At 45.6% G+C, this 16,943-nt stretch overlaps 3 protein-coding genes across 3 annotated transcripts in view; all 3 read right to left on the minus strand.

The window, feature by feature from the left end:
- The window catches only part of col6a3 (collagen, type VI, alpha 3), a 40,353-nt gene extending 39,764 nt beyond the window's left edge, over window positions 1–589 (minus strand). Inside the window, 1 exon segment of the mRNA XM_046362680.1 lies at window positions 61–589. Within this exon segment, the coding sequence (XP_046218636.1) occupies window positions 61–583 (523 nt within the window). The 5' untranslated portion in view covers window positions 584–589.
- A 5-nt stretch (window positions 590–594) lies between these two features.
- On the minus strand, window positions 595–5,308 carry LOC124044400 (collagen alpha-3(VI) chain-like). Its single transcript, XM_046364050.1, is given in 8 exon segments — window positions 595–659; window positions 971–1,581; window positions 1,691–1,927; window positions 1,930–2,286; window positions 2,423–3,022; window positions 3,333–3,944; window positions 4,054–4,389; window positions 4,786–5,308. Coding segments are annotated over 7 exon segments (3,249 nt in total). The 3' UTR covers window positions 595–659; window positions 971–997.
- Window positions 5,309–8,782: 3,474 nt separating this feature from the next.
- On the minus strand, window positions 8,783–13,149 carry LOC124043756 (collagen alpha-3(VI) chain-like). Its single transcript, XM_046362683.1, has 6 exons — window positions 12,790–13,149; window positions 11,879–12,478; window positions 11,146–11,742; window positions 10,425–11,036; window positions 9,515–10,114; window positions 8,783–9,378 (listed from the first exon to the last, which is right to left on the minus strand). The coding sequence occupies exons 1-6, from the start codon at window positions 12,848–12,850 to the stop codon at window positions 8,975–8,977; spliced, it is 2,874 nt and encodes a 957-aa protein (XP_046218639.1). The 5' UTR covers window positions 12,851–13,149; the 3' UTR covers window positions 8,783–8,974.
- Window positions 13,150–16,943: the final 3,794 nt, after the last annotated feature.

The raw sequence follows: 16,943 nt of genomic DNA on the forward strand, positions 1-16,943 counted from the left end.
AGACTCAGCTGACATTTTACTAACACTTCCTGACTCTCAATTAACAGTGATGACACATACCTAAATCTGTTGTCGATTCTGGCGTAACGTCAATAACAACTGACTCCACCGAGGACAGAAGTTGCTGCTGGATGTTTGGAAGGTCAGTGAAGTCAGAGACAGACAGAGCGTAACTGGGATCATGTGATATCCTCTGCAATTCTCTGCTATCAGAGCTCCTTGTTCCAATTCCAAAGATCAAGACCCCAAGCTCCTTCAGAGCAGAAGCTGGAGTGTCAACATTGTCAAAGGACCTTCCACCACTCAGCAGAATCAGTAACTGTGGAACACCTTCAGTGCGTCGACTTCCGGAGGAGGCAGTCAAGACATTGTCTCTCACATACTGGAGAGCTGCTCCAGTGTTGAGAGGTCTCCCACCTTTGTGTCTCAGACCTCTTACAGTGTTGAGAATCTCTCCTTTTGTTGTGTATGTGTTCAGATAGAATTGGGCGGCTGGATCTCTACTGTACTGGACCACAGCCACGCGATCTTTGTTCTCATCCACACCGAGTGTCTCCACTACTCTTTGAACAAAGTCCCGCATTGCTGGGAATCCCTCCTCGTGCCATCAGATCCATCCAGCAAGAACACGACATCCCTCCTGGGAGCCTGACTCTCAACTAGAGAATGTGAATGTTGAGAAAAAAGAGTTTTATTAAATGATGCATAGATAGGTAAGGGCAAAACAGGACAAAGCTGCTTCCTTCACATGTCAGTCATCCTTTTCCCTAATCTCAAACAACCATTCAAAGAAAGTGTCAATGTGTGCATTGGACTGAGTGCTATCATAGAGAACATTCCTACAGAGGTATGAAATAAATCCAACATGAAAGGCCTCGGGAGGTATCTACCTAAAATGTCAAAGCTATCAAATACTGAAATCCTGATGTAAGAGTGAAAATGGAACTGATCACAACCATATTTATCTTACCTAGGATTGTTGGTTTTACTGTTGGTGTCATGGTTGTGACCTGTACAATGACAGTGCCCATAGCAGAAAGAAGCTGCTGTTGGACGTTGGGGAGGTCAGTAAATTCAGACACGGAAAGAGCATAACTGGGGTCATAGGATATTTTTGTAATTCTCTGCTATCAGAGCTCCTTGTTCCAATTCCAAACACCAAGACACCAAGCTCCTTGAGAGCAGACGCTGGTGTATCTACATTGTCAAAGGACCTTCCACCATTCAGCAGTATCAGAATCTGTGGAACACCTTCAAGGCGCCTACTTCCGGAGGAGGCAATAAAGACATTGTCCCTGACATACTGGAGAGCTGCCCCAGTGTTGAGGGGTCTCCCTCCTTTGTGCCTCAGGCCTCTTACGGTGTCCACAACGTCTTCCTTTGTTGTGTAAGTGTTCAAATAGAAGTGGGCCTCTGATTCTTTGCTATACTGGACCACAGAGACTCGATCTCTGTTCTCCTCCACAGTGAGTTTCTCTACCACTCTTTGAACAAAGTCACGCATTGCTGGAAAGCCATTCCTAGTGCCATCAGAACCATCCAGCAGGAATACTACATCCTTTCTGGCAATGCTTTGGTCCACTAAGAGTTTCAGAAACAAAACAGAAAATATGTTAGCATTGCTTCAATGAACCTGAGACTGAAATATGTGTGTTGTTTTAGTTGTCCTAGATAACGCATCCGTTCTTACCTATGACTGTTGGGGTTTTGGGTGTGGCCTCAACTTGTACAGTTATGAGTGTGGAGAAAAACTGCTCCTGGATGCTGGGGAGGTCAGTGAATTCAGAAACAGACTGGGAAAAACTAGGATCAGTGGCAATCCCTTGAACCTCTCTGCTGGAATTTCTGGTTCCAATGCCAAAGATCAAGACCCCACTGTCTTTCAGGGCAGAAGCTGGTATGTCAACATTATCACTGGACCTTCCCCACTCAGCAGTATCAGCATCTGAGGGACGCCCTCTTGGCTTCTGCTTCCAGAGGAGGCAGTAAGGACGTTGTCCCTTACGTATTGGAGGGCTGCCCCAGTGTTAAGGGGTCTACCTCCTCTGTGCCTCAGACTTCTCACAGTGTTAAGAATGTCCTCCTTTGTGGTGTATGTGTTCAGATAGAAATGAACTTCTTGATCTCTACCGTACTGGACAACAGAAACGCGGTCTTTGTCTCCTCCCACATTGAGTTTCCCCACTACTCGCTGAACAAAATCACGCATTGCTGGGAATCCATTCCTTGTGCCATCAGAACCATCCACAAGGAATACCACATCCTTTCTGGAGGTGTCATGATCAACTGAGAAAATAAAAAGATTATGTCAATCAGACAGTTGAAATGTGGGGCTTGTGGTCAAATTATACCGTTGTTTCTAAGACTCAGCTGACATTTTACTAACACTTCCTGACTCTCAATTAACAGTGATGACACATACCTAAATCTGTTGTCGATTCTGGCGTAACGTCAATAACAACTGACTCCACCGAGGACAGAAGTTGCTGCTGGATGTTTGGAAGGTCAGTGAAGTCAGAGACAGACAGAGCGTAACTGGGATCATGTGATATCCTCTGCAATTCTCTGCTATCAGAGCTCCTTGTTCCAATTCCAAAGATCAAGACCCCAAGCTCCTTCAGAGCAGAAGCTGGAGTGTCAACATTGTCAAAGGACCTTCCACCACTCAGCAGAATCAGTAACTGTGGAACACCTTCAGTGCGTCGACTTCCGGAGGAGGCAGTCAAGACATTGTCTCTCACATACTGGAGAGCTGCTCCAGTGTTGAGAGGTCTCCCACCTTTGTGTCTCAGACCTCTTACAGTGTTGAGAATCTCTCCTTTTGTTGTGTATGTGTTCAGATAGAATTGGGCGGCTGGATCTCTACTGTACTGGACCACAGCCACGCGATCTTTGTTCTCATCCACACCGAGTGTCTCCACTACTCTTTGAACAAAGTCCCGCATTGCTGGGAATCCACTCCTCGTGCCATCAGATCCATCCAGCAAGAACACGACATCCCTCCTGGGAGCCTGACTCTCAACTAGAGAATGTGAATGTTGAGAAAAAGAGTTTTATTAAATGATGCATAGATAGGTAAGGGCAAAACAGGACAAAGCTGCTTCCTTCACATGTCAGTCATCCTTTTCCCTAATCTCAAACAACCATTCAAAGAAAGTGTCAATGTGTGCATTGGACTGAGTGCTATCATAGAGAACATTCCTACAGAGGTATGAAATAAATCCAACATGAAAGGCCTCGGGAGGTATCTACCTAAAATGTCAAAGCTATCAAATACTGAAATCCTGATGTAAGAGTGAAAATGGAACTGATCACAACCATATTTATCTTACCTAGGATTGTTGGTTTTACTGTTGGTGTCATGGTTGTGACCTGTACAATGACAGTGCCCATAGCAGAAAGAAGCTGCTGTTGGACGTTGGGGAGGTCAGTAAATTCAGACACGGAAAGAGCATAACTGGGGTCATAGGATATTTTTTGTAATTCTCTGCTATCAGAGCTCCTTGTTCCAATTCCAAACACCAAGACACCAAGCTCCTTGAGAGCAGACGCTGGTGTATCTACATTGTCAAAGGACCTTCCACCATTCAGCAGTATCAGAATCTGTGGAACACCTTCAAGGCGCCTACTTCCGGAGGAGGCAATAAAGACATTGTCCCTGACATACTGGAGAGCTGCCCCAGTGTTGAGGGGTCTCCCTCCTTTGTGCCTCAGGCCTCTTACGGTGTCCACAACGTCTTCCTTTGTTGTGTAAGTGTTCAAATAGAAGTGGGCCTCTGATTCTTTGCTATACTGGACCACAGAGACTCGATCTCTGTTCTCCTCCACAGTGAGTTTCTCTACCACTCTTTGAACAAAGTCACGCATTGCTGGAAAGCCATTCCTAGTGCCATCAGAACCATCCAGCAGGAATACTACATCCTTTCTGGCAATGCTTTGGTCCACTAAGAGTTTCAGAAACAAAACAGAAAATATGTTAGCATTGCTTCAATGAACCTGAGACTGAAATATGTGTGTTGTTTTAGTTGTCCTAGATAACGCATCCGTTCTTACCTATGACTGTTGGGGTTTTGGGTGTGGCCTCAACTTGTACAGTTATGAGTGTGGAGAAAAACTGCTCCTGGATGCTGGGGAGGTCAGTGAATTCAGAAACAGACTGGGAAAAACTAGGATCAGTGGCAATCCCTTGAACCTCTCTGCTGGAATTTCTGGTTCCAATGCCAAAGATCAAGACCCCACTGTCTTTCAGGGCAGAAGCTGGTATGTCAACATTATCACTGGACCTTCCCCACTCAGCAGTATCAGCATCTGAGGGACGCCCTCTTGGCTTCTGCTTCCAGAGGAGGCAGTAAGGACGTTGTCCCTTACGTATTGGAGGGCTGCCCCAGTGTTAAGGGGTCTACCTCCTCTGTGCCTCAGACTTCTCACAGTGTTAAGAATGTCCTCCTTTGTGGTGTATGTGTTCAGATAGAAATGAACTTCTTGATCTCTACCGTACTGGACAACAGAAACGCGGTCTTTGTCTCCTCCCACATTGAGTTTCCCCACTACTCGCTGAACAAAATCACGCATTGCTGGGAATCCATTCCTTGTGCCATCAGAACCATCCACAAGGAATACCACATCCTTTCTGGAGGTGTCATGATCAACTGAGAAAATAAAAAGATTATGTCAATCAGACAGTTGAAATGTGGGGCTTGTGGTCAAATTATACCGTTGTTTCTAAGACTCAGCTGACATTTTACTAACACTTCCTGACTCTCAATTAACAGTGATGACACATACCTAAATCTGTTGTCGATTCTGGCGTAACGTCAATAACAACTGACTCCACCGAGGACAGAAGTTGCTGCTGGATGTTTGGAAGGTCAGTGAAGTCAGAGACAGACAGAGCGTAACTGGGATCATGTGATATCCTCTGCAATTCTCTGCTATCAGAGCTCCTTGTTCCAATTCCAAAGATCAAGACCCCAAGCTCCTTCAGAGCAGAAGCTGGAGTGTCAACATTGTCAAAGGACCTTCCACCACTCAGCAGAATCAGTAACTGTGGAACACCTTCAGTGCGTCGACTTCCGGAGGAGGCAGTCAAGACATTGTCTCTCACATACTGGAGAGCTGCTCCAGTGTTGAGAGGTCTCCCACCTTTGTGTCTCAGACCTCTTACAGTGTTGAGAATCTCTCCTTTTGTTGTGTATGTGTTCAGATAGAATTGGGCGGCTGGATCTCTACTGTACTGGACCACAGCCACGCGATCTTTGTTCTCATCCACACCGAGTGTCTCCACTACTCTTTGAACAAAGTCCCGCATTGCTGGGAATCCACTCCTCGTGCCATCAGATCCATCCAGCAAGAACACGACATCCCTCCTGGGAGCCTGACTCTCAACTAGAGAATGTGAATGTTGAGAAAAAGAGTTTTATTAAATGATGCATAGATAGGTAAGGGCAAAACAGGACAAAGCTGCTTCCTTCACATGTCAGTCATCCTTTTCCCTAATCTCAAACAACCATTCAAAGAAAGTGTCAATGTGTGCATTGGACTGAGTGCTATCATAGAGAACATTCCTACAGAGGTATGAAATAAATCCAACATGAAAGGCCTCGGGAGGTATCTACCTAAAATGTCAAAGCTATCAAATACTGAAATCCTGATGTAAGAGTGAAAATGGAACTGATCACAACCATATTTATCTTACCTAGGATTGTTGGTTTTACTGTTGGTGTCATGGTTGTGACCTGTACAATGACAGTGCCCATAGCAGAAAGAAGCTGCTGTTGGACGTTGGGGAGGTCAGTAAATTCAGACACGGAAAGAGCATAACTGGGGTCATAGGATATTTTTGTAATTCTCTGCTATCAGAGCTCCTTGTTCCAATTCCAAACACCAAGACACCAAGCTCCTTGAGAGCAGACGCTGGTGTATCTACATTGTCAAAGGACCTTCCACCATTCAGCAGTATCAGAATCTGTGGAACACCTTCAAGGCGCCTACTTCCGGAGGAGGCAATAAAGACATTGTCCCTGACATACTGGAGAGCTGCCCCAGTGTTGAGGGGTCTCCCTCCTTTGTGCCTCAGGCCTCTTACGGTGTCCACAACGTCTTCCTTTGTTGTGTAAGTGTTCAAATAGAAGTGGGCCTCTGATTCTTTGCTATACTGGACCACAGAGACTCGATCTCTGTTCTCCTCCACAGTGAGTTTCTCTACCACTCTTTGAACAAAGTCACGCATTGCTGGAAAGCCATTCCTAGTGCCATCAGAACCATCCAGCAGGAATACTACATCCTTTCTGGCAATGCTTTGGTCCACTAAGAGTTTCAGAAACAAAACAGAAAATATGTTAGCATTGCTTCAATGAACCTGAGACTGAAATATGTGTGTTGTTTTAGTTGTCCTAGATAACGCATCCGTTCTTACCTATGACTGTTGGGGTTTTGGGTGTGGCCTCAACTTGTACAGTTATGAGTGTGGAGAAAAACTGCTCCTGGATGCTGGGGAGGTCAGTGAATTCAGAAACAGACTGGGAAAAACTAGGATCAGTGGCAATCCCTTGAACCTCTCTGCTGGAATTTCTGGTTCCAATGCCAAAGATCAAGACCCCACTGTCTTTCAGGGCAGAAGCTGGTATGTCAACATTATCACTGGACCTTCCCCCACTCAGCAGTATCAGCATCTGAGGGACGCCCTCTTGGCTTCTGCTTCCAGAGGAGGCAGTAAGGACGTTGTCCCTTACGTATTGGAGGGCTGCCCCAGTGTTAAGGGGTCTACCTCCTCTGTGCCTCAGACTTCTCACAGTGTTAAGAATGTCCTCCTTTGTGGTGTATGTGTTCAGATAGAAATGAACTTCTTGATCTCTACCGTACTGGACAACAGAAACGCGGTCTTTGTCTCCTCCCACATTGAGTTTCCCCACTACTCGCTGAACAAAATCACGCATTGCTGGGAATCCATTCCTTGTGCCATCAGAACCATCCACAAGGAATACCACATCCTTTCTGGAGGTGTCATGATCAACTGAGAAAATAAAAAGATTATGTCAATCAGACAGTTGAAATGTGGGGCTTGTGGTCAAATTATACCGTTGTTTCTAAGACTCAGCTGACATTTTACTAACACTTCCTGACTCTCAATTAACAGTGATGACACATACCTAAATCTGTTGTCGATTCTGGCGTAACGTCAATAACAACAACTGACTCCACCGAGGACAGAAGTTGCTGCTGGATGTTTGGAAGGTCAGTGAAGTCAGAGACAGACAGAGCGTAACTGGGATCATGTGATATCCTCTGCAATTCTCTGCTATCAGAGCTCCTTGTTCCAATTCCAAAGATCAAGACCCCAAGCTCCTTCAGAGCAGAAGCTGGAGTGTCAACATTGTCAAAGGACCTTCCACCACTCAGCAGAATCAGTAACTGTGGAACACCTTCAGTGCGTCGACTTCCGGAGGAGGCAGTCAAGACATTGTCTCTCACATACTGGAGAGCTGCTCCAGTGTTGAGAGGTCTCCCACCTTTGTGTCTCAGACCTCTTACAGTGTTGAGAATCTCTCCTTTTGTTGTGTATGTGTTCAGATAGAATTGGGCGGCTGGATCTCTACTGTACTGGACCACAGCCACGCGATCTTTGTTCTCATCCACACCGAGTGTCTCCACTACTCTTTGAACAAAGTCCCGCATTGCTGGGAATCCACTCCTCGTGCCATCAGATCCATCCAGCAAGAACACGACATCCCTCCTGGGAGCCTGACTCTCAACTAGAGAATGTGAATGTTGAGAAAAAGAGTTTTATTAAATGATGCATAGATAGGTAAGGGCAAAACAGGACAAAGCTGCTTCCTTCACATGTCAGTCATCCTTTTCCCTAATCTCAAACAACCATTCAAAGAAAGTGTCAATGTGTGCATTGGACTGAGTGCTATCATAGAGAACATTCCTACAGAGGTATGAAATAAATCCAACATGAAAGGCCTCGGGAGGTATCTACCTAAAATGTCAAAGCTATCAAATACTGAAATCCTGATGTAAGAGTGAAAATGGAACTGATCACAACCATATTTATCTTACCTAGGATTGTTGGTTTTACTGTTGGTGTCATGGTTGTGACCTGTACAATGACAGTGCCCATAGCAGAAAGAAGCTGCTGTTGGACGTTGGGGAGGTCAGTAAATTCAGACACGGAAAGAGCATAACTGGGGTCATAGGATATTTTTTGTAATTCTCTGCTATCAGAGCTCCTTGTTCCAATTCCAAACACCAAGACACCAAGCTCCTTGAGAGCAGACGCTGGTGTATCTACATTGTCAAAGGACCTTCCACCATTCAGCAGTATCAGAATCTGTGGAACACCTTCAAGGCGCCTACTTCCGGAGGAGGCAATAAAGACATTGTCCCTGACATACTGGAGAGCTGCCCCAGTGTTGAGGGGTCTCCCTCCTTTGTGCCTCAGGCCTCTTACGGTGTCCACAACGTCTTCCTTTGTTGTGTAAGTGTTCAAATAGAAGTGGGCCTCTGATTCTTTGCTATACTGGACCACAGAGACTCGATCTCTGTTCTCCTCCACAGTGAGTTTCTCTACCACTCTTTGAACAAAGTCACGCATTGCTGGAAAGCCATTCCTAGTGCCATCAGAACCATCCAGCAGGAATACTACATCCTTTCTGGCAATGCTTTGGTCCACTAAGAGTTTCAGAAACAAAACAGAAAATATGTTAGCATTGCTTCAATGAACCTGAGACTGAAATATGTGTGTTGTTTTAGTTGTCCTAGATAACGCATCCGTTCTTACCTATGACTGTTGGGGTTTTGGGTGTGGCCTCAACTTGTACAGTTATGAGTGTGGAGAAAAACTGCTCCTGGATGCTGGGGAGGTCAGTGAATTCAGAAACAGACTGGGAAAAACTAGGATCAGTGGCAATCCCTTGAACCTCTCTGCTGGAATTTCTGGTTCCAATGCCAAAGATCAAGACCCCACTGTCTTTCAGGGCAGAAGCTGGTATGTCAACATTATCACTGGACCTTCCCCACTCAGCAGTATCAGCATCTGAGGGACGCCCTCTTGGCTTCTGCTTCCAGAGGAGGCAGTAAGGACGTTGTCCCTTACGTATTGGAGGGCTGCCCCAGTGTTAAGGGGTCTACCTCCTCTGTGCCTCAGACTTCTCACAGTGTTAAGAATGTCCTCCTTTGTGGTGTATGTGTTCAGATAGAAATGAACTTCTTGATCTCTACCGTACTGGACAACAGAAACGCGGTCTTTGTCTCCTCCCACATTGAGTTTCCCCACTACTCGCTGAACAAAATCACGCATTGCTGGGAATCCATTCCTTGTGCCATCAGAACCATCCACAAGGAATACCACATCCTTTCTGGAGGTGTCATGATCAACTGAGAAAATAAAAAGATTATGTCAATCAGACAGTTGAAATGTGGGGCTTGTGGTCAAATTATACCGTTGTTTCTAAGACTCAGCTGACATTTTACTAACACTTCCTGACTCTCAATTAACAGTGATGACACATACCTAAATCTGTTGTCGATTCTGGCGTAACGTCAATAACAACTGACTCCACCGAGGACAGAAGTTGCTGCTGGATGTTTGGAAGGTCAGTGAAGTCAGAGACAGACAGAGCGTAACTGGGATCATGTGATATCCTCTGCAATTCTCTGCTATCAGAGCTCCTTGTTCCAATTCCAAAGATCAAGACCCCAAGCTCCTTCAGAGCAGAAGCTGGAGTGTCAACATTGTCAAAGGACCTTCCACCACTCAGCAGAATCAGTAACTGTGGAACACCTTCAGTGCGTCGACTTCCGGAGGAGGCAGTCAAGACATTGTCTCTCACATACTGGAGAGCTGCTCCAGTGTTGAGAGGTCTCCCACCTTTGTGTCTCAGACCTCTTACAGTGTTGAGAATCTCTCCTTTTGTTGTGTATGTGTTCAGATAGAATTGGGCGGCTGGATCTCTACTGTACTGGACCACAGCCACGCGATCTTTGTTCTCATCCACACCGAGTGTCTCCACTACTCTTTGAACAAAGTCCCGCATTGCTGGGAATCCACTCCTCGTGCCATCAGATCCATCCAGCAAGAACACGACATCCCTCCTGGGAGCCTGACTCTCAACTAGAGAATGTGAATGTTGAGAAAAAGAGTTTTATTAAATGATGCATAGATAGGTAAGGGCAAAACAGGACAAAGCTGCTTCCTTCACATGTCAGTCATCCTTTTCCCTAATCTCAAACAACCATTCAAAGAAAGTGTCAATGTGTGCATTGGACTGAGTGCTATCATAGAGAACATTCCTACAGAGGTATGAAATAAATCCAACATGAAAGGCCTCGGGAGGTATCTACCTAAAATGTCAAAGCTATCAAATACTGAAATCCTGATGTAAGAGTGAAAATGGAACTGATCACAACCATATTTATCTTACCTAGGATTGTTGGTTTTACTGTTGGTGTCATGGTTGTGACCTGTACAATGACAGTGCCCATAGCAGAAAGAAGCTGCTGTTGGACGTTGGGGAGGTCAGTAAATTCAGACACGGAAAGAGCATAACTGGGGTCATAGGATATTTTTTGTAATTCTCTGCTATCAGAGCTCCTTGTTCCAATTCCAAACACCAAGACACCAAGCTCCTTGAGAGCAGACGCTGGTGTATCTACATTGTCAAAGGACCTTCCACCATTCAGCAGTATCAGAATCTGTGGAACACCTTCAAGGCGCCTACTTCCGGAGGAGGCAATAAAGACATTGTCCCTGACATACTGGAGAGCTGCCCCAGTGTTGAGGGGTCTCCCTCCTTTGTGCCTCAGGCCTCTTACGGTGTCCACAACGTCTTCCTTTGTTGTGTAAGTGTTCAAATAGAAGTGGGCCTCTGATTCTTTGCTATACTGGACCACAGAGACTCGATCTCTGTTCTCCTCCACAGTGAGTTTCTCTACCACTCTTTGAACAAAGTCACGCATTGCTGGAAAGCCATTCCTAGTGCCATCAGAACCATCCAGCAGGAATACTACATCCTTTCTGGCAATGCTTTGGTCCACTAAGAGTTTCAGAAACAAAACAGAAAATATGTTAGCATTGCTTCAATGAACCTGAGACTGAAATATGTGTGTTGTTTTAGTTGTCCTAGATAACGCATCCGTTCTTACCTATGACTGTTGGGGTTTTGGGTGTGGCCTCAACTTGTACAGTTATGAGTGTGGAGAAAAACTGCTCCTGGATGCTGGGGAGGTCAGTGAATTCAGAAACAGACTGGGAAAAACTAGGATCAGTGGCAATCCCTTGAACCTCTCTGCTGGAATTTCTGGTTCCAATGCCAAAGATCAAGACCCCACTGTCTTTCAGGGCAGAAGCTGGTATGTCAACATTATCACTGGACCTTCCCCCACTCAGCAGTATCAGCATCTGAGGGACGCCCTCTTGGCTTCTGCTTCCAGAGGAGGCAGTAAGGACGTTGTCCCTTACGTATTGGAGGGCTGCCCCAGTGTTAAGGGGTCTACCTCCTCTGTGCCTCAGACTTCTCACAGTGTTAAGAATGTCCTCCTTTGTGGTGTATGTGTTCAGATAGAAATGAACTTCTTGATCTCTACCGTACTGGACAACAGAAACGCGGTCTTTGTCTCCTCCCACATTGAGTTTCCCCACTACTCGCTGAACAAAATCACGCATTGCTGGGAATCCATTCCTTGTGCCATCAGAACCATCCACAAGGAATACCACATCCTTTCTGGAGGTGTCATGATCAACTGAGAAAATAAAAAGATTATGTCAATCAGACAGTTGAAATGTGGGGCTTGTGGTCAAATTATACCGTTGTTTCTAAGACTCAGCTGACATTTTACTAACACTTCCTGACTCTCAATTAACAGTGATGACACATACCTAAATCTGTTGTCGATTCTGGCGTAACGTCAATAACAACTGACTCCACCGAGGACAGAAGTTGCTGCTGGATGTTTGGAAGGTCAGTGAAGTCAGAGACAGACAGAGCGTAACTGGGATCATGTGATATCCTCTGCAATTCTCTGCTATCAGAGCTCCTTGTTCCAATTCCAAAGATCAAGACCCCAAGCTCCTTCAGAGCAGAAGCTGGAGTGTCAACATTGTCAAAGGACCTTCCACCACTCAGCAGAATCAGTAACTGTGGAACACCTTCAGTGCGTCGACTTCCGGAGGAGGCAGTCAAGACATTGTCTCTCACATACTGGAGAGCTGCTCCAGTGTTGAGAGGTCTCCCACCTTTGTGTCTCAGACCTCTTACAGTGTTGAGAATCTCTCCTTTTGTTGTGTATGTGTTCAGATAGAATTGGGCGGCTGGATCTCTACTGTACTGGACCACAGCCACGCGATCTTTGTTCTCATCCACACCGAGTGTCTCCACTACTCTTTGAACAAAGTCCCGCATTGCTGGGAATCCACTCCTCGTGCCATCAGATCCATCCAGCAAGAACACGACATCCCTCCTGGGAGCCTGACTCTCAACTAGAGAATGTGAATGTTGAGAAAAAAGAGTTTTATTAAATGATGCATAGATAGGTAAGGGCAAAACAGGACAAAGCTGCTTCCTTCACATGTCAGTCATCCTTTTCCCTAATCTCAAACAACCATTCAAAGAAAGTGTCAATGTGTGCATTGGACTGAGTGCTATCATAGAGAACATTCCTACAGAGGTATGAAATAAATCCAACATGAAAGGCCTCGGGAGGTATCTACCTAAAATGTCAAAGCTATCAAATACTGAAATCCTGATGTAAGAGTGAAAATGGAACTGATCACAACCATATTTATCTTACCTAGGATTGTTGGTTTTACTGTTGGTGTCATGGTTGTGACCTGTACAATGACAGTGCCCATAGCAGAAAGAAGCTGCTGTTGGACGTTGGGGAGGTCAGTAAATTCAGACACGGAAAGAGCATAACTGGGGTCATAGGATATTTTTTGTAATTCTCTGCTATCAGAGCTCCTTGTTCCAATTCCAAACACCAAGACACCAAGCTCCTTGAGAGCAGACGCTGGTGTATCTACATTGTCAAAGGACCTTCCACCATTCAGCAGTATCAGAATCTGTGGAACACCTTCAAGGCGCCTACTTCCGGAGGAGGCAATAAAGACATTGTCCCTGACATACTGGAGAGCTGCCCCAGTGTTGAGGGGTCTCCTCCTTTGTGCCTCAGGCCTCTTACGGTGTCCACAACGTCTTCCTTTGTTGTGTAAGTGTTCAAATAGAAGTGGGCCTCTGATTCTTTGCTATACTGGACCACAGAGACTCGATCTCTGTTCTCCTCCACAGTGAGTTTCTCTACCACTCTTTGAACAAAGTCACGCATTGCTGGAAAGCCATTCCTAGTGCCATCAGAACCATCCAGCAGGAATACTACATCCTTTCTGGCAATGCTTTGGTCCACTAAGAGTTTCAGAAACAAAACAGAAAATATGTTAGCATTGCTTCAATGAACCTGAGACTGAAATATGTGTGTTGTTTTAGTTGTCCTAGATAACGCATCCGTTCTTACCTATGACTGTTGGGGTTTTGGGTGTGGCCTCAACTTGTACAGTTATGAGTGTGGAGAAAAACTGCTCCTGGATGCTGGGGAGGTCAGTGAATTCAGAAACAGACTGGGAAAAACTAGGATCAGTGGCAATCCCTTGAACCTCTCTGCTGGAATTTCTGGTTCCAATGCCAAAGATCAAGACCCCACTGTCTTTCAGGGCAGAAGCTGGTATGTCAACATTATCACTGGACCTTCCCCACTCAGCAGTATCAGCATCTGAGGGACGCCCTCTTGGCTTCTGCTTCCAGAGGAGGCAGTAAGGACGTTGTCCCTTACGTATTGGAGGGCTGCCCCAGTGTTAAGGGGTCTACCTCCTCTGTGCCTCAGACTTCTCACAGTGTTAAGAATGTCCTCCTTTGTGGTGTATGTGTTCAGATAGAAATGAACTTCTTGATCTCTACCGTACTGGACAACAGAAACGCGGTCTTTGTCTCCTCCCACATTGAGTTTCCCCACTACTCGCTGAACAAAATCACGCATTGCTGGGAATCCATTCCTTGTGCCATCAGAACCATCCACAAGGAATACCACATCCTTTCTGGAGGTGTCATGATCAACTGAGAAAATAAAAAGATTATGTCAATCAGACAGTTGAAATGTGGGGCTTGTGGTCAAATTATACCGTTGTTTCTAAGACTCAGCTGACATTTTACTAACACTTCCTGACTCTCAATTAACAGTGATGACACATACCTAAATCTGTTGTCGATTCTGGCGTAACGTCAATAACAACTGACTCCACCGAGGACAGAAGTTGCTGCTGGATGTTTGGAAGGTCAGTGAAGTCAGAGACAGACAGAGCGTAACTGGGATCATGTGATATCCTCTGCAATTCTCTGCTATCAGAGCTCCTTGTTCCAATTCCAAAGATCAAGACCCCAAGCTCCTTCAGAGCAGAAGCTGGAGTGTCAACATTGTCAAAGGACCTTCCACCACTCAGCAGAATCAGTAACTGTGGAACACCTTCAGTGCGTCGACTTCCGGAGGAGGCAGTCAAGACATTGTCTCTCACATACTGGAGAGCTGCTCCAGTGTTGAGAGGTCTCCCACCTTTGTGTCTCAGACCTCTTACAGTGTTGAGAATCTCTCCTTTTGTTGTGTATGTGTTCAGATAGAATTGGGCGGCTGGATCTCTACTGTACTGGACCACAGCCACGCGATCTTTGTTCTCATCCACACCGAGTGTCTCCACTACTCTTTGAACAAAGTCCCGCATTGCTGGGAATCCACTCCTCGTGCCATCAGATCCATCCAGCAAGAACACGACATCCCTCCTGGGAGCCTGACTCTCAACTAGAGAATGTGAATGTTGAGAAAAAGAGTTTTATTAAATGATGCATAGATAGGTAAGGGCAAAACAGGACAAAGCTGCTTCCTTCACATGTCAGTCATCCTTTTCCCTAATCTCAAACAACCATTCAAAGAAAGTGTCAATGTGTGCATTGGACTGAGTGCTATCATAGAGAACATTCCTACAGAGGTATGAAATAAATCCAACATGAAAGGCCTCGGGAGGTATCTACCTAAAATGTCAAAGCTATCAAATACTGAAATCCTGATGTAAGAGTGAAAATGGAACTGATCACAACCATATTTATCTTACCTAGGATTGTTGGTTTTACTGTTGGTGTCATGGTTGTGACCTGTACAATGACAGTGCCCATAGCAGAAAGAAGCTGCTGTTGGACGTTGGGGAGGTCAGTAAATTCAGACACGGAAAGAGCATAACTGGGGTCATAGGATATTTTTGTAATTCTCTGCTATCAGAGCTCCTTGTTCCAATTCCAAACACCAAGACACCAAGCTCCTTGAGAGCAGACGCTGGTGTATCTACATTGTCAAAGGACCTTCCACCATTCAGCAGTATCAGAATCTGTGGAACACCTTCAAGGCGCCTACTTCCGGAGGAGGCAATAAAGACATTGTCCCTGACATACTGGAGAGCTGCCCCAGTGTTGAGGGGTCTCCCTCCTTTGTGCCTCAGGCCTCTTACGGTGTCCACAACGTCTTCCTTTGTTGTGTAAGTGTTCAAATAGAAGTGGGCCTCTGATTCTTTGCTATACTGGACCACAGAGACTCGATCTCTGTTCTCCTCCACAGTGAGTTTCTCTACCACTCTTTGAACAAAGTCACGCATTGCTGGAAAGCCATTCCTAGTGCCATCAGAACCATCCAGCAGGAATACTACATCCTTTCTGGCAATGCTTTGGTCCACTAAGAGTTTCAGAAACAAAACAGAAAATATGTTAGCATTGCTTCAATGAACCTGAGACTGAAATATGTGTGTTGTTTTAGTTGTCCTAGATAACGCATCCGTTCTTACCTATGACTGTTGGGGTTTTGGGTGTGGCCTCAACTTGTACAGTTATGAGTGTGGAGAAAAACTGCTCCTGGATGCTGGGGAGGTCAGTGAATTCAGAAACAGACTGGGAAAAACTAGGATCAGTGGCAATCCCTTGAACCTCTCTGCTGGAATTTCTGGTTCCAATGCCAAAGATCAAGACCCCACTGTCTTTCAGGGCAGAAGCTGGTATGTCAACATTATCACTGGACCTTCCCCCACTCAGCAGTATCAGCATCTGAGGGACGCCCTCTTGGCTTCTGCTTCCAGAGGAGGCAGTAAGGACGTTGTCCCTTACGTATTGGAGGGCTGCCCCAGTGTTAAGGGGTCTACCTCCTCTGTGCCTCAGACTTCTCACAGTGTTAAGAATGTCCTCCTTTGTGGTGTATGTGTTCAGATAGAAATGAACTTCTTGATCTCTACCGTACTGGACAACAGAAACGCGGTCTTTGTCTCCTCCCACATTGAGTTTCCCCACTACTCGCTGAACAAAATCACGCATTGCTGGGAATCCATTCCTTGTGCCATCAGAACCATCCACAAGGAATACCACATCCTTTCTGGAGGTGTCATGATCAACTGAGAAAATAAAAAGATTATGTCAATCAGACAGTTGAAATGTGGGGCTTGTGGTCAAATTATACCGTTGTTTCTAAGACTCAGCTGACATTTTACTAACACTTCCTGACTCTCAATTAACAGTGATGACACATACCTAAATCTGTTGTCGATTCTGGCGTAACGTCAATAACAACTGACTCCACCGAGGACAGAAGTTGCTGCTGGATGTTTGGAAGGTCAGTGAAGTCAGAGACAGACAGAGCGTAACTGGGATCATGTGATATCCTCTGCAATTCTCTGCTATCAGAGCTCCTTGTTCCAATTCCAAAGATCAAGACCCCAAGCTCCTTCAGAGCAGAAGCTGGAGTGTCAACATTGTCAAAGGACCTTCCACCACTCAGCAGAATCAGTAACTGTGGAACACCTTCAGTGCGTCGACTTCCGGAGGAGGCAGTCAAGACATTGTCTCTCACATACTGGAGAGCTGCTCCAG

Source organism: Oncorhynchus gorbuscha, linkage group LG09 (genome assembly GCF_021184085.1).
Source record: "Oncorhynchus gorbuscha isolate QuinsamMale2020 ecotype Even-year linkage group LG09, OgorEven_v1.0, whole genome shotgun sequence".
NCBI classification, from domain to species: Eukaryota; Metazoa; Chordata; class Actinopteri; order Salmoniformes; family Salmonidae; genus Oncorhynchus; species Oncorhynchus gorbuscha.